Source organism: Schistocerca piceifrons, chromosome 1, assembly GCF_021461385.2.
Source record: "Schistocerca piceifrons isolate TAMUIC-IGC-003096 chromosome 1, iqSchPice1.1, whole genome shotgun sequence".
Lineage (NCBI taxonomy): Eukaryota > Metazoa > Arthropoda > Insecta > Orthoptera > Acrididae > Schistocerca > Schistocerca piceifrons.
The window spans coordinates 328,351,813-328,377,225 of record NC_060138.1 but is presented as its reverse complement, the minus strand read 5'-3'; the positions used below and the strand labels follow the sequence as shown (position 1 = coordinate 328,377,225).

The 25,413-nt window shown below is 41.3% G+C and overlaps 1 protein-coding gene across 1 annotated transcript; it reads left to right on the top strand.

The window, feature by feature from the left end:
• The first annotated feature begins 766 nt into the window (after positions 1-766).
• LOC124718432 (bromodomain-containing protein DDB_G0280777-like) lies at positions 767-19,796 on the top strand. Its single transcript, XM_047244256.1, has 5 exons — positions 767-976; positions 11,829-12,080; positions 15,900-16,151; positions 18,981-19,600; positions 19,700-19,796. The coding sequence occupies exons 1-5, from the start codon at positions 767-769 to the stop codon at positions 19,794-19,796; spliced, it is 1,431 nt and encodes a 476-aa protein (XP_047100212.1).
• Positions 19,797-25,413: the final 5,617 nt, after the last annotated feature.

Genomic DNA, 25,413 nt, shown 5'->3' with positions numbered 1-25,413 from the left:
TGCGAGCTCACTTCAAGGAGTGTGAATCAGACTGTAATCGAAGCATGCTCTTCAGTAGCACGTACAGTATACAGTTCGCCCTGAATGATTTCTGCAGAACATTGAGGGTCTTACAGCCGTAGTTTCGAGATGACTGACGCCGGAATGAGAGTTTCAGCGTTGCAAACAGCTCTGCAACATGTAAACGTGCGCCAAAAAAAAGCAACCGATCAGGACCACAGGAGAGGCAAAACTGTTTGGCTGTGTCATCCTCAATCTAATTGCAACACTGAGATACCTGGATTCAGCACACCGCTTTCATAGCCCCTGTCAGCTTTCCAGACCTTGGAGCCGCTAATTCTGGATGAAGTAATTCTTCGTCAATCTCATAAGGCCGAGTGCATCCTATTCCAGTCGTCTCACCGTGGAAAATCGTCGGAAGTACCACGAATTGAATCCAAGTCCTCTGTCTGGAAATCATACATGCTAACCACTGAGCCTCAGAGGCAGATTATGAAGGTGCATGTACAGTAATTATAGCTATCAGGGCTGAGGCAATAAAAAAGTAATAAGGGAAATCTCATTACCTTAAAATGACCTCCCATAAGCATAATACTGAGATTGTCATTTGATTATATGCACCTTAGAATTTACTGCCACAAGTGCTATTGTGTGTCTTGCAAACAGTAAGTGAATGGTGTGGGGATGTGAGTGGACAGCGAGGCACGTGCGTTCCACGTTTTGAAGGGGCCAGCGTTAGTACCAGACAGATTTTAGTACGACCACTATGGAGGCGAAGTCTCACCTGTTACTGCTCCTAGTGTCCGTCGCTGCAGCGATGCCAGCTCCAGCGCCCAAAAACGATAACCGGAGAGGCAGGTCCGAGGCAAGCAAAAGTGACGTTGACTTTGTGGTCGTGCTGCTTCCCACCAACCCAATGGAAGGAAAGATTGACGTCGCCGAGCTGCTGAAGAAAGCGAGAGATACCATGCACCTGGTAAGCTGATTACCTCCTCAATTCCATATCTACATCTACATGATTACTCTGCAATTCACATTTAAGTGCTTGGCAGAGGGTTCATCGAACCACAATCATACTATCTCTTTACCATTCCACTCACGAACAGCGCGCGGTAAAAGCGAACACCTAAACCTTTCTGTTCGAGCTCTGATTTCTCTTATTTTATTTTGACGGTCATTCCTACCCATGTAGGTCGGGCTCAACAAAATATTTTCGCATTCGGAAGAGAAAGTTGGTGACTGAAATTTCGTGCCGGCCGGTGTGGCCGTGCGGTTCTAGGCGCTTCAGTCTGGAACCGTGTGACCGCTACGGTCGCAGGTTCGAATCCTGCCTCGGGCATGGCTGTGTGTGATGTCCTTAGGTTAGTTAGGTTTAAGTAGTTCTAAGTTCTAGGGGACTGATGACCACAGCAGTTAAGTCCCATAGTGCTCAGAGCCATTTGAACCATTTTGAAGTTTCGTAAATAGATCCCGCCGCGACGACTTCCATCTCAACTCGCGTATCATATCTCCCCTATTACGTGATAATACAAAACGAGCTGCCCTTTTTTGCACCCTTTCGATGTCCTCCGTCAATCCCACCTGGTAAGGATCCCACACCGAGCGGCATTATTCTAACATAGGACGAACGAATGTAGTGTAAGCTGTCTATTTAGTGGACTTGTTGCATCATCTAAGTGTCCTGCCAATGAAACGCAACCTTTGGCTCGCCTTCCCCACAATATTATCTATGTGGTCTCTCCAACTGAAGTTGTTCGTAATTTTAACACCCAGGTACTAAGTTGAATTGACAGCCTTGAGAATTGTACTATTTATCGAGTAATCGAATTCCAACGGATTTCTTTTGGAACTCATGTGGATCACCTCACACTTTTCGTTATTTAGCGTCAACTGCCACCTGCCACACCATACAGCAATTTTTTCTAAATCGCTTTGCAACTGATACTGGTCTTCGGATGACCTTACTAGACGGTAAATTACAGCATCATCTGCGAACAACCTAAGAGAACTGCTCAGATTGTCACCCAGGTCATTTATACAGATCAGGAACAGCAGAGGTCCCAGGACGCTTCCCTGGGGAACACCTGATATCACTTCAATTTTACTCGATGATTTGCCGTATATTAAACTGTGAAAAGCTCTAGCAATCTACCAGTGCACTCAGAAACACTTAAGTGGTTTATCCAGAGCACTATCGCCAATCAAAATAAGCATATTGGCCAAATATTCAGTCATTTTCATTTTCATAGCGCGAAAAAGCCCCATGGGGCTTAATAACAGCTGTGGCATTGCCCACTCAATTTCTCTACGGACCAGTGTTGGTATCTCGACGTCCCTTGTAACGGGGTAACATGAAAGTGAAGAGTGAACAAAGGCTTCTTCCTGCCTTCAACGATAACCAATTAGTGCTACCAGGGAAGCAAAGTGTCGATACGGCATCGGAAAGCCACGTGACACATGTTTACGCTTTCTTCTCCTGGACATTTTTGTAATTCCTTCTTTTGTCGAACAATAAATATTTCTTCTGTTGCCCACAACATCTTTGCAATTACCTTTATTATACCTTAATCTCTCTGTAAATTTCTGTGATTATCTTTTTTTATGGATGTCTATTCTCCAACTGATCTACTAATATTAGTATTCAATATTGCAGTGTCCACAGCTCAGAGAAGCTCGAACGTTTTATCGTACCTTTTACGCCCCTGTACAGTAAGTCTTCCTGTTTAGCTTGACCTTACTTTTCATGATTATTACGTTATGATTTGAATCTACAGTCTGGAACCGCGCGACCGCTGCGGTCGCACGTTCGAATCCTGCCTCGGGCATGGATGTGTGTGATGTCCTTAGGTTAGTTAGGTTTAAGTAGTTCTGAGTTCTAGGGGACTGATGACCTCAGCAGTTAAGTCCCATAGTGCTCAGAGCCATTTGAACCATTTTGTTTCTGGTTCGCCTTACAATCCAGTAGCTGATTTCGCAATTTCTGTCTCAAAATTATATTATTCAGCTGGTATCTTCCTGTGTCTCTAGGCTTTTCCCAAGCCTACCTTATCCTATTGCACTATATTGTCGATGTATTTAGTTCATAGTATTACACTCGAATTTTTTAAACTGTGAATGCAATCTACCAGAGCTCTTATAAACGGATACTATCGGATTATTTTAGTTTGTTATGGCCATTTTGGTGCGTTTATCAACATATAAAGCTAGCTGCCATTTAGTAAAATCCTGTGAAACTACTGTTTTGGCAATCGTACACAGTTAATATTCCTGAGACACATTGAATCTCAGTTGATTTACGATAATGATGTAGGACAGATCAAAGAATAAAATATGCGCCATTGCCAGAATTCGAACCCACATCTACTCTCTATTAGGCAGCTGCACTATCCACTGCGCCACACTAGAACTACAGCGTCAACACCTGCGTCGAATACCGTAGTACGTCTTCCTCACCGATACAAATTCCAGTTCATGCCTCAACCATTGCTATTACCCTTCTCAACTCGCATGAGTATTGTAGATGCTCTCTGATATTGGAATAGCCCCTTAGCAATGAGCGAAAATGGGCAAATCCTACCTGTGCCTCAGGTGTAGTTGATATGTTAATCAGGAGGACATAGGTGGGTATGCTGAGCAGTTCTGGTAGCTATAGCGCCAGTTTGCTGCAGTGTCTGGCGTATCTGTTTACAAAGTCAGAGACCTGGGATTGATGCTGCTACAAATTTTAATTCATTGCTTCTTTCTACAGCGTTATCGTAAATAAAGGTGAGACTCAATATGTCTCAGGAATATCAACTGTATACGATCAATGTATCACTTATGCCTGAGATACAGGCAGGATTAACCCCATTCTGTGCATTTCCAAGATACTATTTCTATATCGGAAAGCCTCTAAAATATTGATGCGAGTTTAGAAGGGGATATCAGTAGGCTGAGGCGTGAATTGGAGTATGAATCAGTGAAGGAGATATACACTAGGATATACTATGCAGCTGCAATGCCAGTGTGGCGCAGTGGCTAGCACAGCTAATTTTAATTAATTGGTTCATCCTCCATCATTGATTTTTTAGTAGTTCAGCATTTCCTTAGGATCATCCATCAGCGACATTTTCCAAGTACTTTGGATATGTTAACAACGTTAGCTACCCTATTACACGTGCATAGGGTACATCTACGGTTACCTTCGTTCGCTAGGCAGTATAATACACAGGGTTGTGTTAGTCAAAAATGTTTTAAGTCCATCAAAAATTTACGAAGAAAATCCGTAAGATTTTCTCTACTAAATGCAGAATATCATGTGTAAAAAGAACGAATGTGTATCACGCGAGCTGTTTTCTGTAAACCTGTTCCGAATCTTACAATTTTTTTTTTTTTTTTCGTTCCGGAACAACGAAACGTTCGACTTTATGATATGCTCTGTGATCCCACAACAGACGTACGTTAGAGATATACGTGCACCTGTTTTCTAATTCCTTTCATAAACAGGAGTGACCTGTGCTCTTCTTCTGTCACTCGTGACCATTCATCCTCTAGAGATTCTCGACAAAAACGAACAGAGAAAGGGGCCGAGGTAGCACCTTGTGAGACCCTTAATTCGAGGCTGGTCCGAACTCTCTCCGTTCTGTGTGTGTATGTGTGTGTGTGTGTGTGTGTGTGGGTGTATGTGTGTGTGAATTCCTAAGGGACCAAACTGCTGAGGTCATCGGTCCCTAGACTTACACACTACTTAAAGTAACTTATGCTAGAACAACACACACACCCATGCCCGAGGGAGGACTGGAACCTCTGACGGGAGGGGCTGCAGAATCCGTGACATGGCACCTCAAACCACGCGGCCACTCCGCTCGGCTCTCAGTTTTCTGTGACAGAAGCTATGCTTATAGTGTGGCTACATTCAGTCTGTTATCACAGTGAACACGCTAGGTGGAGTGTCGAGAGAGTTCTAGCCATGGCCATATTTACTATCGTTAGACAACTAGGGTGAACCTATGGAGAAATTTTGTAGCCTCTAGCACTCAAAAACACCACTTTTAATTAAAAATTCGTAATGTGGTATTTAAGAGTATTAGTCAACTGTGTAAAATTTTACAAAAAGATTTATAATTTAATGAACTGATGTTACAAATGCAATTAACTGAAATAATTAGAGGTTTCAACACTATTTATTTTCTAAATAAAAATTCCGAGAAAAATATAACAAACAAACTAATTTTACTGATGTTTAGGTCGAACACAATCAAAAAAACAACAGTTTCAAAGAATTTTATTGGCTACTCGGTTTATGCCTACAAATAGAACTACGGCAATTACCGTTAGCTGTTTTAAAATATCACTTTCAGCACTAAGCGAAGTCAAAACGGTGAAACTGTCAACTAATATAGAGGTTCGAAGGCTCATTCTGACTAACTTTAGTACTGAAAATGACGTTTCTCCACTGTTGTTTGTGACCAGAAATAACAAGCATGCCGACCTCGATACGGAATCATTTCACTTCCTAGATGGTCATCTAAGTCATTACTACACGCTGTGTCCCCTGTACCAATAAATCTTTAATCCAGCCACAAATTTCGTACGGTAATCGATCTACTTAGACGCAAAGTCATCAACAACAACAGTAGTAAGCCGTTTCTATGCCTATTAGCGCCACAGATGAAGAGATTCAAAGAATGTATGGCGAGAAAAAGAAATTAGTAAGATCGTTAAGGGAAACGAAAATATAATTGTGACGACGGACTGGAATTCGGTAACAGAAAAGAAAGAGAAGGCAAAAAGTGTAACATATCCAAGAGAAAGAAATGAACGTGAAAGACACCTAGCTGAATTTAGCATAGACAACAATTTAATCATTGCTGACACTTGATGTCATAGGTGCATAGGTGGAAGAGAGCTGGAGACACAGGAAGGTGTCACATAGATTATATAATAGTAGACAGAGATTTAGAAACTAAATTTTAAACTGCAAACATTTCCAGTGACTCCGTTGTTTACTGGTTATGGATGCTAGAATGAACCGAAGAAACTGCTGTGAGACAGAAAGCTAAGAATATGTGATCCACGTAATTTAAGAGAACCTCTGATTGAGGAGGTTTCAAAGTGATCATTAAGCAACAATTGACTGTAACTGGAGAAAGGAATATAACAGAAGACAAATGGGTGGCCTCTGAGAGAGGAACATATATTGTAAAAAGACGGAGCCCGGGAGCTATCTGTAGATCACACACAAGATACTGAATTTAACTGAGGAAAGGGGAAATTATAAAGGTTCAGTAAATGATGCTAGCAATAAGGACTATAGACATCTAAAAAAAGAGATGGACAGAAACTGAAAAGCGCAAATCAGAAAGGGCTTGAAGAGTAATGCTAAGCTGTACAAGCTCTATTTATGGCATTTTTTAGACCTACTGTTTCTATTTATACAACAGAACGTATTTTTAACATTTCTTGGAGTTGTTCCATGTTTTGATTGATTGCGATGTTATGTCTCAGCATAGTAACAGAAATAATAATCGTAATGATATTAATAATAATTATTATTAAGTAACGGTATGCACATATTTGCAGTTTCTATTTTGCTACGTGTAGCTGGAGTCAACTCAGGTAAGTCCAGCTCATCACATCTTCCACGTGTCGCCCATTGTCGATGGCAAGCATCGATTTGTTTTCCATTACAAGCAAAATGATTTTCTAAAAGTGGAATTTTATGTGCCCATTCGATAGAGCGGAACCAAATTAGTCTGGCGTGTATTAACAGGAACTGTAAAACAGGAAGAAAACCAGCACTGCAGCACGATAGGACCTCACTGGCCCACACTGACTGCTACAGCTATGCAGAAGCGCTGCTCAGTCACTACTGGAGTTCTGGTTATTCTGTCCCTGTTAATAAACATCGTGAAAACCGAATATTGCAGTAGACTAATTTGGTATCGCGCTATCGAATGGGCACGTAAAATTCAACTTTTAGAAAATTATTTTCTTTGTAATGGGAAACAAACTGAAGCTTTCCGTCGACGCTGTTGTCATATTAATGACATCATGTGCAGGATTTGTTTGGGCTGACTTCAGCTCCCTGTTGTAAAAACTAAATTGTAAATTTCTAACGAAACACCAGTGAAAATGTACCTAACGACCCACAGGAGAAACACGGATTTCCATTTGCAGTTTACTTTTCTCCTGTGCACCGAAAAACATAGGGGATTTTAGAGGATTCCAGGAGAATAATAAACTGTGGGTGGAAACCTGTGTCAGGAACGGTCATCCACCGAAGCAACAGAACATCGCATTCGTAGGACACAAGACCTTTCTACGCAGCAGCTAGCTCCATCTTTTCCACTGCCGATGGTGGCAATCCATTGCAATCGCTGAAAAACAAACAACATTGCGGAGCGTTCCACCTATGCTCCATCAACAGACAGTCACGTTTGCTGCCGAAGGGCTAATCTCGTAGAATGCGCTCACATCTAACGCTCTTTAGCTTCATTGCGCCCTCTAGAGCCCCCCGATGTATGATAAAACATTTCTGGACACACCTCATATATTCGTGAGTATATCATGCATCAGTACCTATATCAGTTGAGAGACTATTCACATTTGAAGCAATGAGATGAATGTTTAATGAGAAGAATGAATATTGGACTGAATACATTTGACAGTAAGAGCCATTTGAAGCTAAGTGCTAAGGTAAAGGGCTACAGGAAGGAGAAACAAAATTAATACTATCCTCATTTAAAAATTGTTAGTGCATTTATATATAACTGTGGAAATACTCTGGAACGGCATCAGGGCACATTACCGTTCTATCTCTGCCGTAGTAATCACTTTTCATTTGTGTTTCATTTGTGGGAAAGGTAGATGCAGCTTATAACAATAGTAAAGAGACCATTGGAGGAAAAGAAGCACCTTAACTAATGTGAAGATCTCATATGAAAAGCCAGTACTAAGCAAAGAATGGGATGCTAGAAAAGGAAAGGAATATATAGGACTACACAAGGGAACGAACTTGAAACCAGTATTACAGACTTTTTATTTACACTTCCCGTTCTCTAACCGTAAGGATAGAGCAGACTGTTCGAGAGTCATAGAGTCATATTTGGAAGGTCAGGGAATTTTCGATAAAATACCAGGAGAGCTGGTAGTGGGTCAGAGCCAGTTCTAGTTTGGAATATTTGAGAGGGGGCTCCCAGTTTCAACATTTCGCTTACGACCTAGAGAAATCTCCTGGAAACTCTGGTCGGGACAGAGGCAACAGGAACTGTTTTAATTTAATTCTGAGATAGTATATCCCAGGAAGGAAAGTTACTTTGTGCAAAATTGTAATTGTTTATGAGCAAAGAGTGTAAAGCGGATGGCTCTCGACATTTCAAATGTACCTGCGCTTCTTGTTTTGTTTAGTGTGTACTACAGAAAGAAAGAAGAAATTAGATGAACAAGAAAAGGCAGATAGTATACTCCAACAAGAATTTGATCGTGCACAGAAAGATCTAAGTCGAGGGTGCTGGAGTATACGACACTCTTTCGGAGTCCAGTATTAGTACCTCCGTAATGAACTATCTACCAAAGACAAATACGTTGACTCCAGTGTTTATAGGATTGAGTGCGTCGACTGTGAAGCTTCATATGTAGGCCAGACTGGTAGGAAATTTCTAACGAGGTTTATTAAATATTATTTAACAAGAAAGGTAAGATTATTACTGAGCACAAAAAAATCTGGTGGCCACCGGCCCCCGACGTTGAAGAATTTCCATGTACTCCATACTGCCCGCAAAGCGAAAAAGCTAAATCTTTTAGAAGAAATCGAAATTCTTATGCATCCCGGTGCAGAGAAAGGTAGATTATTGAATGATCAGTTGATTAGCAGAAACCGTTTTATTATATCATGCCACCCACATTACTAATCCACCAATCGTTCTTTATCGTGAATGTTACGCAACGGTATTTATCTTCTAACTGGTTTATTATGCTCTGACTTGTTATGTTTTACTTTCATTTTAAGTATTATTGTCAGGCAGGTTTCAACAATTTCATACTTTATAAACGTAATTTACCTTCTATACAACTTGTGTCTGTGCACTATTTTATCGCTGTACCTGCTCTAATCTAATTTTAACAGTTATAGTATTTACCTGGTTAATTGTTTTCTGCATATATAATTTAGCTGAGCAACCACTTTTCTTCACCACGTTGGTTAACCACAGCTATATACCCTTAATGTTTCTTACTATGACTGTATACTCTTGTCTTCACTCCTCTACATTTCTACCGCCAACTGCGAGATCTGACGTATCTCATGCACTCGACCGCATTATATTTAATTTTGCCCACTGTACGCAACGCTCCGTGCTGTGTACGTCGGAAGGCGGTTGGCTACGTACTGTATTAAGTCAATTAAGTTGAGAGAGAAGAAATAAAAACATTGATGTTCGCTAACGACATTGTAACACTGAGGTGATAAAAGTCGTGGGATATCTCCTAACATGGTTCGGACCTCTTTTTCCCGGCGTAGCGCAGAACCCGACGTGGCATGGACTCATCAAGTCGTTGGAAGTCCCCTGTACAAATATTGACCCATGCTGCATCTATAGCCGTCCATAATTCCAAACGTGTTACAAGTGCGGGAGTTTATGTCGGAAACGACATCTCGATTACGTCCAATAAACATTCTGCGGGATTCAGTCGTGCGATCTAGTTGGCTAAAATATTCGCTCGAATTGTCCAGAATGTTCTTTAAACCAAACGTGAACAATTGCAGCATGGTGAAACGGAGCATTCGCATCCAAAAATTATACATTGTTAGTAGCCCAACATAACCATTTCCAGCCAATGATCGGTACAACTGGACCAGAGGACCCAGTCCGTTCCATGCAAACATAGCTCACCGTCAGCCATCACCAGCTTGCACAGTACCTTGTTGACAACTTCGGCCCACGGTTTCCTAGGATCTGCGTCACACTCGAACACTACCATCAGCTCTTACCAACTGCACACTGTACTTGGCTTACAAAACACTCGTTCGACCTATACTTGAGTATTGCTCATCAGTGTGGGATCCGTACCAGATCGGTTTGACTGAGGAGATAGAGAAGATCCAAAGAAGAGCGGCGCGTTTCGTCACAGGGTTATTTGGTAACCGTTATAGCGTTACGGAGATGTTTAATAAACTCAAGTGGCAGACTCTGCAAGAGAGGCGCTCTGCATCGCGGTGTAGCTTGCTGTCCAGGTTTCGAGAGGGTGCGTTTCTGGATGAGGTATCGAATATATTGCTTCCCCCTACTTATACCTCCCGAAGAGATCACGAATGTAAAATTAGAGAGATTAGAGCGCGCACGGAGGCTTTCAGACAGTCGTTCTTCCCGCGAACCATACGCGACTGGAACAGGAAAGGGAGGTAATGACAGTGGCACGTAAAGTGCCCTCCGCCACATACCGTTGGGTGGCTTGCGGAGTATAAATGTAGATGTAGATGTAGAAATCGGGACTCAGACGACCAGGCCACGGTTTTCCAGTCGTCTAGGGTCCAACCTATATGGTCACGAGCCCAGGAGAGGCGCTGCATGCGATGTCGTGCTGTTAAAAAGGGCACCCAAGTCAGTCTTCTGCTGCCATAGCCCATAAATACCAAGTACAGTGTGCTAATATATAGGTTTGTCGTGAGTTCACAGTGATTTCTGCCATTATATCACGCAGTTTTGCTTGCCTGTTAACAACGACAACTCTACGCAAACGCCGCTGCTCTCGGCCGTTAAGTGAAGACCATCGGTCACTACATTGTCTGAGGCCAGAGGTAACACCTCAAATTTGATATTCCCGGCACACTCTTGACACTGTGGATCTCGTAATATTGAATTCCCTAACGATTTCCGAAATGGGATATTAGATGCGTCTAGCTCCACCTACTATCCCACGTTCAAAGTCTGTTAATTCCCGTCATGCGACCGTTATCACATCGGAAACCTTTTCACGTGAATCACCTGAGTACAAACGACAGCTCCACCAATGCGCTGCGCCTATGAACGTTGTGTGCACAATACTGCCGCCATCTGTACATGTGCATAACACTATCCCACTAATATATTAGAGACGCCAGCGGACCTGACACTGTCTTCAAAAGATGTTATAAGATGAACATCAATAAAAGTAAAGCAATAATAATGTAACGTAGTTTAGTTAAATCGGAAGGTGCTGAACGAAAAACAATACGGAATGAGACACTAAAAGTAGAAGGTGTGTTTTGCTACTTGGGATCCAAAGTAACTGACCATGGTCAAAGTACGGAGATATTTAATGCGTACTGGCAGTAGCAATAAAATTATTTCTGGAAAGGAGAAACACATTACCAAAGAAAATAAATTACAATATTAAGATGTCTTTTATAAGGTATTTGTCTGGAGTGTAGTTTTGTACGGATGTCAAACATAGTCGATAAACAGTTCAGACAAGAAGATGACACAATGTTTTGAAATGTAGGGTTATAGGAGAATCCTGAAGATTTGACGGATAGACATGATGCCTGATGAAGTACTGTACTCAGTTTGGGAAATCTGTGGTACAGTTTGACTAAAGGAAGGCATCGGTTTGATAGGTGACGTCCTGGGGCATCAAGGATTCGTCAATTCACAATGGCAGGAAGTGTGGTGGGTAAACACTGCATAGCAAACCAAGTCTTGACTACAGCAAGGCAGTTACAAACGGTATAGGTTGCAGTAATCATGTAGAGATGAATAGACTTGCACATTTCTGACTGTACAATAATCACGATACTGCCGTAAATAGTTCTCAGACCTTGAACGCAGTAGTTTGCAAAATATACAGTGTGCCCTTTTTGTTCCCTGCAGATGCGACAATCACAGCAACAGAAACCTCAGAAGTCGCAACCACAGCGACAGAAATTTGACCAGCAACCTATAAAGCAGACGCAGCAATTTGACATACAGGCACTGGAGACAGAGCTACCTGAGATAGATCCAAAGGATCTTGAAGAGGGACAGAAACTTGTGGAAATGTTCGAACAATCAATGGCTCAGCGACAAAAACATAAAGAGGTCAAGAAACTTGAAGCGGACAACGAAGAGGACAAGAAACTTCAGGTAATTTCAATTTTTTTCTTGTTTCATCATATCTCATGTTTCTGGTAGATACTGTAATTGTACTTCGGAATTTTATTCCCACTTTTACATCCCTTGTGCTTTAATTTGCCTAATTTTCCTTATACTTTTTGTCTTAATGCAATACACTAGCATTAAAGGGCGGATGTTGGCTCACCACATTACTTCTCACGTAAGTTCATAGTTCTTGTCAGTTGTAGGGACCGCCACAGTCTGATACTTTGCTTCATACTACCCCCATCCACATATTTTTAATATATCTCTGCCTTATAATGTTATTATGTTAACTGGAAATGCCCCACAAGGGCCAACCCGTAATTGTCAATAAACAGCTAAAACAATTTACGACCAAGACAGTCTTATTTTAAATCTTCCAGAATTATTGAGCTGCGTAGGAGCTCCAGACAAGATAAAACTATACCACCGCTGAGCAAGATGTGTGAGACAAGCGCAATATTCTTCAGACCTGGAGAAGAATGAAATAATGAAAGTCCCAAAGAATGCAGGTTCTGGTAGATGTGAATATTATCGACTCGCCGGTTTAATAAGTCATGACTGCAAAATACTGACATGAATGATCACAAAACAGAAAAGCTGATACAAGCAGATCTCGGAGGAGATCGGTTTCCATTACGTAGAAATGCAACAACGCGAGAGGCAATACTAACTCTACGTTTCGTCTTAGAAGATATATTAAGGAATGACAGACTACGATTACACGATTCGTAGGTTTAGAGACACCTATAGACAGTCCTGAGTTTAATACGTCACTTGAAATGCTGAAGGCAGCACGGGTAAGAAACAAGTAGCTATAGATTACCTATAACTTGTACCGAAATCAGGCTGCAGTTATAAGAGCGGAAGGACATGAAGTACATGCAGTAGTTGAGAAGAGAACGAAAGAGGAGTTCACGCTATCCCCAGTATTATTCGGGCGGTACTTTGAGAAATCTGTAAAAGAAACCAAAGAGAAATATCGGAAGGGAACTTGAGGGAGAAGAAATAAAAACTTTGATGTTTGCTAACAACTTTATAACACTGAGGTGACAAAAGTCTTGGGATATCTCCTAACACGGAGTTGGACCTCTTTTTGCCTGGCGTAAGCAGAAACCCGACGTGGCATGGACTCAATAAGTCGTTAGAAGTCCCCTGCAGAAATATTGACACATCCTGCCTCTATAGCCGTCCATAATTTCAAAAGTGTTGCAAGTGCGGGATTTTATGCAGGAAATGGCCTCTCGATTATGTCCAATAAATGTTCTAAGAGGTTCATGTCGTGCGATCTAACTGGCCAAAACATTCACTCGAATTGTCCTGAATGTTCTGTAAACCATTCGCGAACGGCTGTGGCACGGTGAAAAGGTGCATTTTCATCCATACAAAAAAAAATCCATATTTGTATGGGAACACGAAATCCATGAATATCTGCACTTGGTCTACAAGTAGCCCAACATAACCATTCCTAGTCAATGATCGGTTCGACTGGACCAAAGAACCCAGTCCGTTCCATGCAACCACAGCCCACCATCAGCCACTACCATCTTGCACAGTGCCCTGTTGACAACTTCGGTCGATGGTTTCGTGGGATCTGCGTCACACTCGAACACTACCATCAGGTGTTACCAACCGAAATCGGGACCCAGCCGACCACGCCACCGTTTTCCAGTCGTCTAAGGTCCAACAGATATGGTCAAAAGCCCAGGAGAGGCGCTGCAGGCGATGTCGTGCTGTTAAAAAGAGCATCCAAGTCAGTCTTCTGCTGCCATATTCCATTAATGCCAAATGCAGTGTCCTAATGGATACGTTTGTCGTAAGTCGACATTGATTTCTGAAATTATTTCACCCAGTGTTGCTTGTCTATTAACACTGACAACTCTACGCATACGTCGCTGCTCTCGGTCGTTAAGTCCATCCGCCACTACGTTGTCTGTGGCGAGAGGTAACGCCTGAAATTTGGTATTCTCGACACACTCTTGACACTGTAGATCTCGTAACATTGAATTCCCTAACTATTTTCGAAATGGAATATTCCATACGTCTAGTTCCACGTTCAAAGTCTTTTAATTCCCTCCATGCGACCATAATCACATCGGAAATCTTTTCACGTGAATCACCTGAGTTCAAACGACAGCTCCACCAATGCGCTGCCCTTTTATACGTTGTGTGCACAATACTACTGCCATCTGCATATGTGCATGACACTATCCCATGATTTTTGTCACCTCAGTGTAATTATATTAGAGACACCACCGGAACTGACACTGTCTTCAAAAGATGTCATAAGATGAACATGAATAAAGGTAATGTAATGATAATGTAACGTAGTGTTGTTAAATCGGGATATGCTGAAGAAAAAATAATACGGAGTGAGACACTAAAAGTAATAATTGTGTTATGCTATTTGGGAACCAAAATAATTGACCATGGCCGAATTACAGAGATATGAATTGCGTACTGGCAATAGCAACAGAAGTATTTATGGAAAAAAGAAACACATTAACAACGAAAATTAATTAAAATATTTGGCAGTCTTTTATCAAGGTATTTGTCTGCAGTGTAGTCTTCTATGGATCTCAAACGTATTCGATAAACATTTCAGACAAGAAGATGACACAGTCTTTTGAAATGTAGGGTTATAGGAGAATCCTGAAGATCTGACGGGTAGACATGATGCCTGATGAAATACTGTATTCAGTTTGTGAAATCTGTGGTACAGTTTGACTAAAGGAAGGCATCGGTTTGATAGGTGACGTCCTGGGGTATCAAGGATTCGTCAAATTCGCAATGGCAGGAAGAGTGGGGGGTAAACACTGCATAGCAAACCAAGGCTTGACTACAGCAAGGCAGTTACAAACGGTATAGGTTGCAGTAATCATGTAGAGTTTATTGTATTTTTACTAATTTATTTATTTATTCAAGAAATTTTGTTTAAGAAAAATCTCTGTTTCTTATTTATTTTTGGTATTTTTAGTTATGATTTCCAGTGGTTTTATTTAGGTTTTACCTTCAGTCTTTTAAAAGATACAGAATATAAGTCTTTGGTTTTAAATACCACAGGAGAGCTATATATGTATCCGACAACATCGATCTCGCTGATACTCCTCGTCGGAACTGTTCCGCCTGAAACCTGTAAAATGTTTATTTCGTTACGAACATCATTCAGCACATCTAGGTGCTATGTTGTATGATGCATATGGATTGATGTGTCTAAATTTTTTTTTTTATCAAAGACAAGTTTATTGCTTCTGAGATATTCTCTCGAAGAATATTGACTGCGAAAAGATGCAGGCTCGCACTATCATTCCACACTGCACCTCCGATCGATTTACGATATCTGAAGAATGTTTGTCATTTCTTTTATAAATTGATCAATACACTCTTTGAATGCGTTTTATTTTCTTGAAATTATTTTTTGTGCCATCGACTAACTAAACATTCACACTGGAGCTTAATAGCGTCGCACAACAATGGCAAAATCTCTCCAACATAAAACACGTCCGATCTCTGTAATCGCTTCACACAAGAGTCCTCAAGTACACACCTTTGCTTACTTATTCCAGAGAGATGCATCTGTAACACGGAACGTCCAATTCTCGTAGACCGTTTATACTGCTGTACGCATTAATAATTCACCGCACCTGTGTCAAAGGATTTTACCATTTACCATGCATTACGAGAGATAAGTAGGCTTGCACATTTCTGACTGTACAATAATCACGATACTGCCGTAAATAGTTAGTTCTCAGACCTTGAACGCAGTAGTTTGCAAAATATACAGTGTGCCCTTTTTGTTCCCTGCAGATGCGACAATCACAGCAACAGAAACCTCAGAAGTCGCAACCACAGCGACAGAAATTTGACCAGCAACCTATAAAGCAGACGCAGCAATTTGACATACAGGCACTGGAGACAGAGCTACCTGAGATAGATCCAAAGGATCTTGAAGAGGGACAGAAAGTTATGGAAATGTTTGAACAATCAATGGCTCAGCGACAAAAACATAAAGAGGTCAAGAAACTTGAAGCGGACAACGAAGAGGACAAGAAACTTCAGGTAATTTCAATTTTTTCTTGTTTCATCATATCTCATGTTTCTGGTAGATACTGTAATTGTACTTCGGAATTTTATTCCCACTTTTACATCCCTTATGCTTTAATTTGCCTAATTTTCCTTATACTTTTTGTCTTAATGCAATACACTAGCATTAAAGGACGGATGTTGGCTCACCATATTACTTCTCACGTAAGTTCATAGTTCTTGTCAGTTGTAGGGACCGCTACATAGTCTGATACTTAGCTTCATACTGCACCCATCCACATATTTTTAATGTATCGTTGCCTCATAATGTTAATAGATTAACTGGAAATGCTCCACAAGGGCAATCGCGTCATTGTCAATAAATAGGTAAAACAATTTGCAACCAAGACAGTCTTATTTTAAATCTTCCAAAATTATTGAGCTGCCTAGGAGCTCCAGACAAGACAAAACTGTTCCACCGCTGAGCAAGACGTATGAGACAAGTGTAATATTCTTCAGACCTGAAGAGGAATGTAATAATGACAGTCCCAAATAATGCAGGTTCTGGTGGATGTGAAAATTATCGACTCATCGCTTTATTATGTCATGATTGCAAAATATTGACATGAATGATCACAAAACGGAAAAACTGATAGAAGCAGTCCTCGAGGAAGATCGGTTTCCATTGCATAGAAATGTAAGGCAATATTAACTCTACGTTTCGTCTTAGAAGATATATTAACGAATGACAGACTATGATTACACGATTCGTAGGTTTCGAGACAGCTATTGACAGTGTTGAGTTTAACACGTCACTTGAAATGCTGCAGGCAGCAGGGGTAAGATACAAGTGGCTGCAGGTTACCTATAACTTGTACCGAAATCAAGCTGCAGTTATACTAGTAAGAGCGGAAGGACATGAAATAAATGCAGTAGTGGAGAAGGGAGTGAGAGAGGAGTTCACGCTATCCCCACTATTATTCAGGCGGTACGTTGAGAAATCTTTAAAAGAAACCAAGGAGAAATTTGGGTGGGGAATTTAAGTTGAGGAAGAAGAAATAAACACTTTGATGTTTGCTAATGACATTGTAACAATGAGGTGACAAAAGTTGTTGGATATCTTCTAACATGGTTCGGACCTATTTTTGCCCGGCGTAGCGCAGAAACCCGACGTGGCATGGACTAAACAAGTCGTTGGAAGTCCCCTGTAGAAATATTGACCCATGCTACCTCTATAGCCACTCATAATTGCAAAAGTGTTACAATTGCGGGATTTTGTGCAGAAAATGACCTCACGATTATGTCCAATAAATGTTCTACGGAATTCATGTCGAGCGATCTAGTTGGCCAAAACATTCGCTCGAATTGTCCAGAATGTTCTTCAAACCAAACGCAAAGAATTGTGGCATGGTGAAACGGCGCATTCTCATCCATACAAAAAAAAGACATTGTTGTTTGGGAACACAAAATCCATGAATGGTTGCACTTGGTCTACAAGTAGCCCAACTAACCATTTCCAGCCAATGATCGGTTCGACTGGACCAAAGGACCCAGTCCGTTCCATGTAAACATAGCCCACCATCAGCCACCATCAGCTTGCACAGTGCTTTGTTGACAACCTCGGTACATGGTTTCTTGGGATCTGTGTCACACTCGAACACTACCATCAGGTGTTACCAACTGAAATCGGGACTCAGCCGACCAGGCCACGGTTTTCCAGTCGTCTATGGTCCAACCGATATAGGCAAAAGCCCAGGAGAGGTGCGGCATGCGATGTCATGCTGTTACGAAGGGCACCCAAGTCAGTCTTCTGCTGTCATAGCCCATTAATGCCAAAACAGTGTACTAATGGATACTTTGTAGTAAGTCCACATTGATTTCTGCCATTATTTCACGCAGTGTTACTTGTCTGTTAACACTGATAACTCTACGGAAACGTCGCTGCTCTCGGTCGTTAAGTGAAGACCATCTTCCACTACTTTGTCTGTGGCCAGAGGTAACGCATCAAATTTGGTATTCTCGGCACACTCTTGACACTGTAGATCTGGTAACATTGAATTCCCTAACGATTTCCGAAATGAAATATTCCATGCATCTAGCTCCACGTTCAAAGTCTTTTAATTCCCGTCATGCGACCGTTATCACATCGGAAACCTTTTCACGTGAATCACCTGAGTACAAATGATAGCTCTTCCGATGCGCTGCCCTTGTATACGTTGTGTGCTCGACACTACCGCCATAACATTATCCAATGATTTTGTCACCTCAGAGTAGTTATATTAGAGACACCAACGGAACTGACACTGTCTTCAAAAAATGTTATAAGATGAACATAAATAAAAGTAAAATAATGATAATGTAATGTAGTTTAGTTAAATCTGGAGATGCTGAAGGAATAACAGTAAGAAATGAGACACCAAAAGTAGTAGGTGTGTTTTGTTGTTTGGGAAGCAAGGTAACTGACCATGTGCGAAGTACAGGGATACGAAATGCGTACTGGCAGTAGCAACAAAAACATTTCTGGAAAAGAGAAACACATTAACAACGAAAGTAAATTAATATGTTAGGATGTCTTTTATCAAGGTATTTGTCTGGAGTGTAGCTTGTAGGAATGTCAAACGTAGTTGATAAACATTTCACACCAGAAGATAACAGAATCTTTTGGAATGTAGAGTTACTGGAGAATCCTGAAAATTAGACGGGTAGATGTGATGCCTGATGAATGGTATAGGTTGCAGTAGTCATGTAGAGATGAAGAGGCTTGCTCATTTCTGACCGTACAATAGTCATGATGCTACTGTAAATAGTTCTCAGACCAGTTTGCAAAATCTGAAATATACAGTGTATCATTTTTGTTCCCTGCAGATGCGACTATCACAGCAACAGAAAAATGACCAGATACTAAAAGAACAATCACAGCGAGAGCAACATAAACATGACCAGGTGGCATTAATTGAGCCAGAGTCATCTGAAACACTTGAGATAGAGCCGCAGGATAATGCAGAGGGAAAGAAAGTTATGGAGCTGTTTGAAAAATCACTGGCACAGCGACAGAAGCAGAAACGGCTCAAGAAACTTAAAGAGGAGCAACCAGTGTTGACCAGGGGGTATTTTACAGAAGTCATGCCAGATTCGCCAGAACTGGCGGGTGCATTGGATACAGTTGAGTCACAAGAGGCAGAGATGAAGTCGGGTGAGTTGCTGGAGGAAGTGATGAAGATGGCAGAAGAGTCGCCCAAGACAGCGATGCAGGTGGCAGAAGAGTCGCCCCAGATAGCGATACAGGTGGCAGAGGAGTCGCCCCAAACAGTGGTGCAGATTGCAGAGGAATCGCCCCAGGCAACGACGCAGGTACCAGAGGAGTCGCCCCTGACGTCCATGGCGCCCTCCATAAAAAAGCTGAAAGAAGAGGATTGGCCCGAGGAGCTCTTCCCCTGTCCACCAGGGGAGCAGAGGGACGCCGATGGTAATTGCGACGAGATCAGGTGAGATCCCACCTTCTGCTCCTTTCCCTTGTCCTGTAGCCTCCCAGTGGGAATGCTCTGTCTGTTACATGCAGCAGAGATGGCCCGGTATTACCATAGGAAGCGGCGAGCCCGGGAACTCAGCTCGATCAAAAGCAGTGGTCACTTGCTTGGGCAGTTCACGGCCAGCCAGAGGATCGGATTAAACGCCGTGTGAGTCAGAGCTTGCGACTGCTGTGATCCCTGCGATGTTATCGTGGCAGGTGATGAGGAAACGGCAGTGGCCATGATTTGATGAAATAGTCAAATAGAGCTGACGGACAATTAACACCGTGTGTTCTAACGTACGTTACGTGTCACACAGGCGATCAGGTATGGCGAAGTTTCTATAGATTCACGGATAATTTTTGGAACCGCGCTTTATTTGGGAATATTATTACAGTCTTAATCGGAAATAAGACGTTCTGCAGATATGTTAAAAACGGATATTGGCTGTGTGGCTGGCAATTTTTTGAAACAAAGGAGAATAAATCCAAGTTAACTGTAACGTCACTATGTAAACTTTTCTCGCCCGTTAACTAATAATTTTTTTTGTAGAGCCTGCTGATCTACCATACAGCTTTATTATCCGAACATGGCGGCCAGACAGAACGCTGAAATTAGTGTCAAGGTAATTGTGTGATTCGACAACAGTAATACTATAAAGTTGTTAAAGTTTTCGTGGCAACTTGAAGACAGATTGCCTGTCGGTTTCTGTCTCGGGTTCTTCGGCCGACTTTTGTTTGACGGTTGTTGTCCGTCATTGCTGTCCACCACCAGCAATGGAGGGTGAAGCTTTGACAAGCCAACCACTCGTGATGTAGAAAACTCAGAACAATAGTCAAACAACGTCGTCTGTAAAACCGGTGACACAAGCAAGTAGGCAGTTTGTCAGTAATGTTACTCGTAAACGTGAACATCCTATTTTTATAAGAATATGGATTTTACTGGAATAAATACGTAACTTTTGTATGTAAATCTTTTGTCGCTGCGTGATAGATAGCGCTATAGTTGACCAATAACACAGTTGAGTTCCAAAACGGTATCATCTCCCGAAAAATTCATTGGATCGAAAAAAGGAAACCAGACGTGTCCCTTAATTGCAGAAAATGTTTGTTTGAGGTGTGTCCTCTTACCTCTCACCAATAGCGTGTCTGCTTGTAAGTACTATCGTTACAGCAGTGCAAGAGCGCTGTAACAAATATATTTAAGAAGACCGCGAGCAGAGTTGCTGTTTGGTGGACTTGGTGCTCGGTTCCTACTTGAGCTAGGAATATGGGGTACAAAGTCTGGTTTAGCCCGAAGCAGCGGCCATCAGTATGCCATCATACGTCTGTCTTACTTAAACAATGTTTCAATATATTAAGCAAGGTTTGAACGACGAACCGGAGACGGCGCCCAGGCAAACAGTACGAATTGATTAATTCATTTTGAAAAATATTTTAATTGAGCTGAAATTAATGCTCAGCTAATGGCAACTTTTGTATGTCCACCGTTTGTATTTCAGGTTCAAGTACGTACGAAAAACATGTTTTTCTGGGAGGTTTTTTAAGCATGCAATTTCTGTAATTTAAACTTGTAGAATCGGTTCAAACTTTGAGCTAAGGTGGATAAATAGATAAATCTGAAACGAAATTTTTTATCCATTAATCTTTATCATTGTCCGGGCACGATGGTTTAAAATGTAGGTAAAAGTAGCACGTAAAAGTCATTCGTACGTGAACTGAAAGTGCGGAAACGGTTTAAAGTGATTCAAATAAATAAAAAAACGCATTCTGACGGTAAAATTGAAAACTTTCTTTCAAAAATCTAACTTCATTCTGATTTTACGTGTAAAAAAAACACGTTTTGTTGTGAGTTTTTTACGCACACCACTGCTATGTTCCAGACTTGTGCGAATCGGTTCAATATTTACAAGAAGATAGACAAAAACATGTAATTAATTTTCGTCCTGTTGTTTTTTTGAAAGCTTTATGCTTTGCCACGATATAAGCAACATGATTCTAAAGACAATGAAAAACCTATACCACACCGGTCGTCGCCCGACTCAACAAAAATCTACAACGGTTGCTAAGCTGTGGCGATCTAATTTCAAAATTATGCTAGAATAGAAGTAGAGAACCAGAGTGAAAAATGCTCCTATCACACAACAAAAACAGACTAAAATCTCCTGGACAGGGCCAGAGATATAAAAGAAGGGAAATAACTTTTGGACTTACCTTGCAGCTTCAAAGACATTTAAATCAAAACATCTTGGTATATCCGCGCTTTTTTACGAGTTAGCCCTACTCCGCCAGCTCTCTTAGCTGCAAGGTGTTGGCAAATTTATAGGCAGAAATCTCTAACACTGTGCCCAAAATCCAGAAGATCCCTCAGCCATAGTAAACAACACATAATGTCATATGGCTGAAGAACGTGCATGTAATATCTGAAAAAAGTTTTTATGGGGGTAAAATTCCTAGAAGTGGATTTGTTCCAGGGGGGGGGGACGGCAACATGTACAACGTTACTTCACTTGACACGATGTATCTTGTTATACTACATGTGTATTAATACGAACACGTAAAAATGCGCGAATATGTCAAGATGCTTTGATTTAAATGTCTTTGAAGCTGCAAGATAGTTGGAAAACTAGTTCTCTTCTTTTGCATTCCTAACTCTGCCCAGGACATACCTTTTTTGTGCTATGATAGGAGCATTTTTCATTCTAGTTCCATATGTGGCTGAGCATCCTAGTTATCTGTTGGGAACCTGATTCTAGCATTCTGTTAGAAATGTTGTCAGTTCCATGAGACTTTTAGTTTTGAGTGAGTTTATCATTTTCCTAATTTCAGAGAGAGAGGTGGGCTATAATTTCAGTTTCATCAAACTGATAGATATTGCCTCTTCCATATATAGCCTTGCTTTTTCTAATGAACATATGGATCCTATTTTCTCCACAACATATAAAAATGATTATTAAAATATTGCCCACTTCTGATTTTTTTTAGTAACAGAATTTTCATTCAGTTTGATGGTAGTAGCCGACAGTCTTCCTGTGCTCTTAGTGTCTCCGTTTCCCTTTCAACAATACTCCAAACTGTTTTCATTTCATTTTCGGATGGTGTTAATCTCAGACATAATACACGTAGTTTTGGACTTTTCAATAGCTTTCCTTAATAAAGCACAGTAGTTTTTATAATATTTGCCTGTTTCTGGGTCGTTATTAGATACATTTACCTTTTACAGTTAGAAGATATATTTATCACCTTAGTAAGCCATGGTTTCTTACATGATTTCTTACAATTACATTTCATTGCTTTCTTAGGGAAACTGTCTTCAAATATACTCACAAACGTATCATGAAATAAGTTATATTTCAAATTAACATCAGGTTCCAGGTACATCTCATCCCAATATAACTGCTGCAAACGTCCCTAAAATTTGCAATAGTTAAATCGTTAATTTAATGCACCAATTTGGAAGACTGTTCCACAGTATTGTACTGCAGAATAACTTTTAAGATACTCGTATATCGCAACTTCTCCTTTTTCCATATTGTATCTAGTTACATGTACTGAAACCTTATATCGACTTACATCTGCCTTTTCCATATCTGTGACTACATAATGTTCAGACAGGTATAGTACATCCTCAGTTTATAAATCTTCCAAATAAACAAGAAGCTCATCTAGTTTGCATTGCCCGCATCTCGTGGTCGTGCGGTAGCGTTCTCGCTTCCCACGCCCGGGTTCCCGGGTTCGATTCCCGGCGGGGTCAGGGATTTTCTCTGCCTCGTGCTGGCTGGGTGTTGTGTGATGTCCTTAGGTTAGTTAGGTTTAAGTAGTTCTAAGTTTCAGGGGACTGATGACCATAGATGTTAAGTCCCATAGTGCTCAGAGCCATTTTAGTTTGCATTTTAATCCCTGATATTCTGATGCAGTATACTAACACTATTTTTCACTGTACTTTTTAAAATATGTAGTACCTGCCTGTCTGAACGTCTCATTAAGCTTAATTCTTTTCAATATTGAATCACTAAACATGGATCTTAGCCTGAAAAATAGGTGCTTTCATGAGTTGCAGTGCTCCTTCCCCCTTAAGGATTTTGCTATCAGCCCAGCAAATTTACCCTTCCATATCCTACTGAGATGCATGTCATGCCTAGTGAAATCCCTCCTACAAATAACATTAACCTGAACCAAACCCATATCCTGACTCAGTAGCCACCTGAAGCAGCCAATACAAATCCGTATTGACCCTCCTTACAGAACTGTTCAACTAAGGTCGTTACAGAAGGTACTTTTAGCAGGTCACACTCAATGTTATAGCCCTGGTCCCTATCAATCCTGTTTCCTGCTCCCTCACTACCAAAACATGACCCTGCTTTGCAAAGCCCTTGCACAAGGATCCAACATCCTGTACCATTTGGGAAAGACGCGCACTACGCTTGCAAGAGTTTGTGATCTAGTACCTGTTACCTATTTTTCCAGCAAAATCTGGCACACGCCTTTTCCATGGCTGTTTCCTAGCAACAGGACATTCTCCCCCCCCCCCCCCGCTCCCCTGCCCCCACTTTCTAGTTTTTCTGAAACGGTTGGTTTCTTTATGAAAGTCTGTTGGATATTAATCACATTTATGTCTACTTGAGCCTCTTCGTCTCTTAACTGAGGTAGCAAGGTAAACCTATATTTTGTGCCGGTGATGAAACCATCAGCTACTGTTCTACTTCTGTGATCATTTTCGATTTTCTCTTATATCGTAGTAGTCTGCATTCAGATATTGTGGCAACATTAGTTTGATAAGCCCATCGACGACAGCAAGGTCGTATCACATCGGTTGGGAAAACTCGGTTTTTAATTCACCTATGGCTAAAAATCGCATAAAAAGCAACAATGGAACGCGTTTTTGACTGTTGTGAGACTGACGCAAGGCACACTTTGGAATCGAGAATCAGTATGTTTCACGACAGATCGGAGTCTCTCAGGAGTTACGTTCAGAATGCGTTGCACAATGCTTGCCTTCAATTCAGCTGAGTTTGTAATCAGAGAACTGAACGCAACATCTTTCAGATAACCCCACAGCCAGAAGTCACACATATTACATATTACAGATAGGTGATCTGAACAGCTACGCTATAGGGAAACGACGGATGATAATTCTAGCATTTGCAAAATACCTCTGCAGCAGCTGCTTCACTGGCTGTACAATGTACGGAGGAGCGCAGTCTTGCATAAAATGATCGTACACACACGTCCACGCTGTTGGTGGGATGGAATGACGTTGGTGTGCAAAAGACTCTTACAGCATTTGTCAGTGACGGTAAAGGTTAACAGGACCAACAGAAGCCATCTGCTCGACAAAAATATGGCCCTACCACAATGATGCCGTCAACCCACATCACACAGTTATCTTTGGAAATTGAAGTGGTACTGGCTGATATGCGAACTTATTTTTCGGCGCCCATATTGCCTGTATCTGCGTTTCTGCACATTGAAGTTTCCTTGGAGATGGAAATGGACTTCGTCTGTCCGCACAATGTTCCATCGCCATGCATTGTCCACTTCCACGCGAACAAGAAATTCTAAAGCAAACGTTTGTCTTACTGGTAAATCATCATGAAGAAGTTCCTGAACATGGATAATTCTGTATGGATAGTAAATTCAGGATGTTTCGTAGAATTTTATACACCATGCTCACAGGTATGTCGAACGTTCAGACAATTCCACGCGCACTGCATGTTTGCACACTACCGCTGAACCACCTCATGCAATGCTGTGGCCACGTCTTTTACTGACGTCGGATCAATTGTTTTG

What these genes read in the sequence shown, in the direction of transcription:
- LOC124718432 (XM_047244256.1), top strand. Translation starts at nt 767, where the DNA reads ATGGAGGCGAAGTCTCACCTGTTACTGCTCCTAGTGTCCGTCGCTGCA. An exon ending in AAGAGGACAAGAAACTTCAG is followed by an intron (nt 12,081 to 15,899) that starts GTAATTTCAATT and finishes TGTTCCCTGCAG; the next exon opens with ATGCGACAATCACAGCAACA. An exon ending in GGTAATTGCGACGAGATCAG is followed by an intron (nt 19,601 to 19,699) that starts GTGAGATCCCAC and finishes GTATTACCATAG; the next exon opens with GAAGCGGCGAGCCCGGGAAC.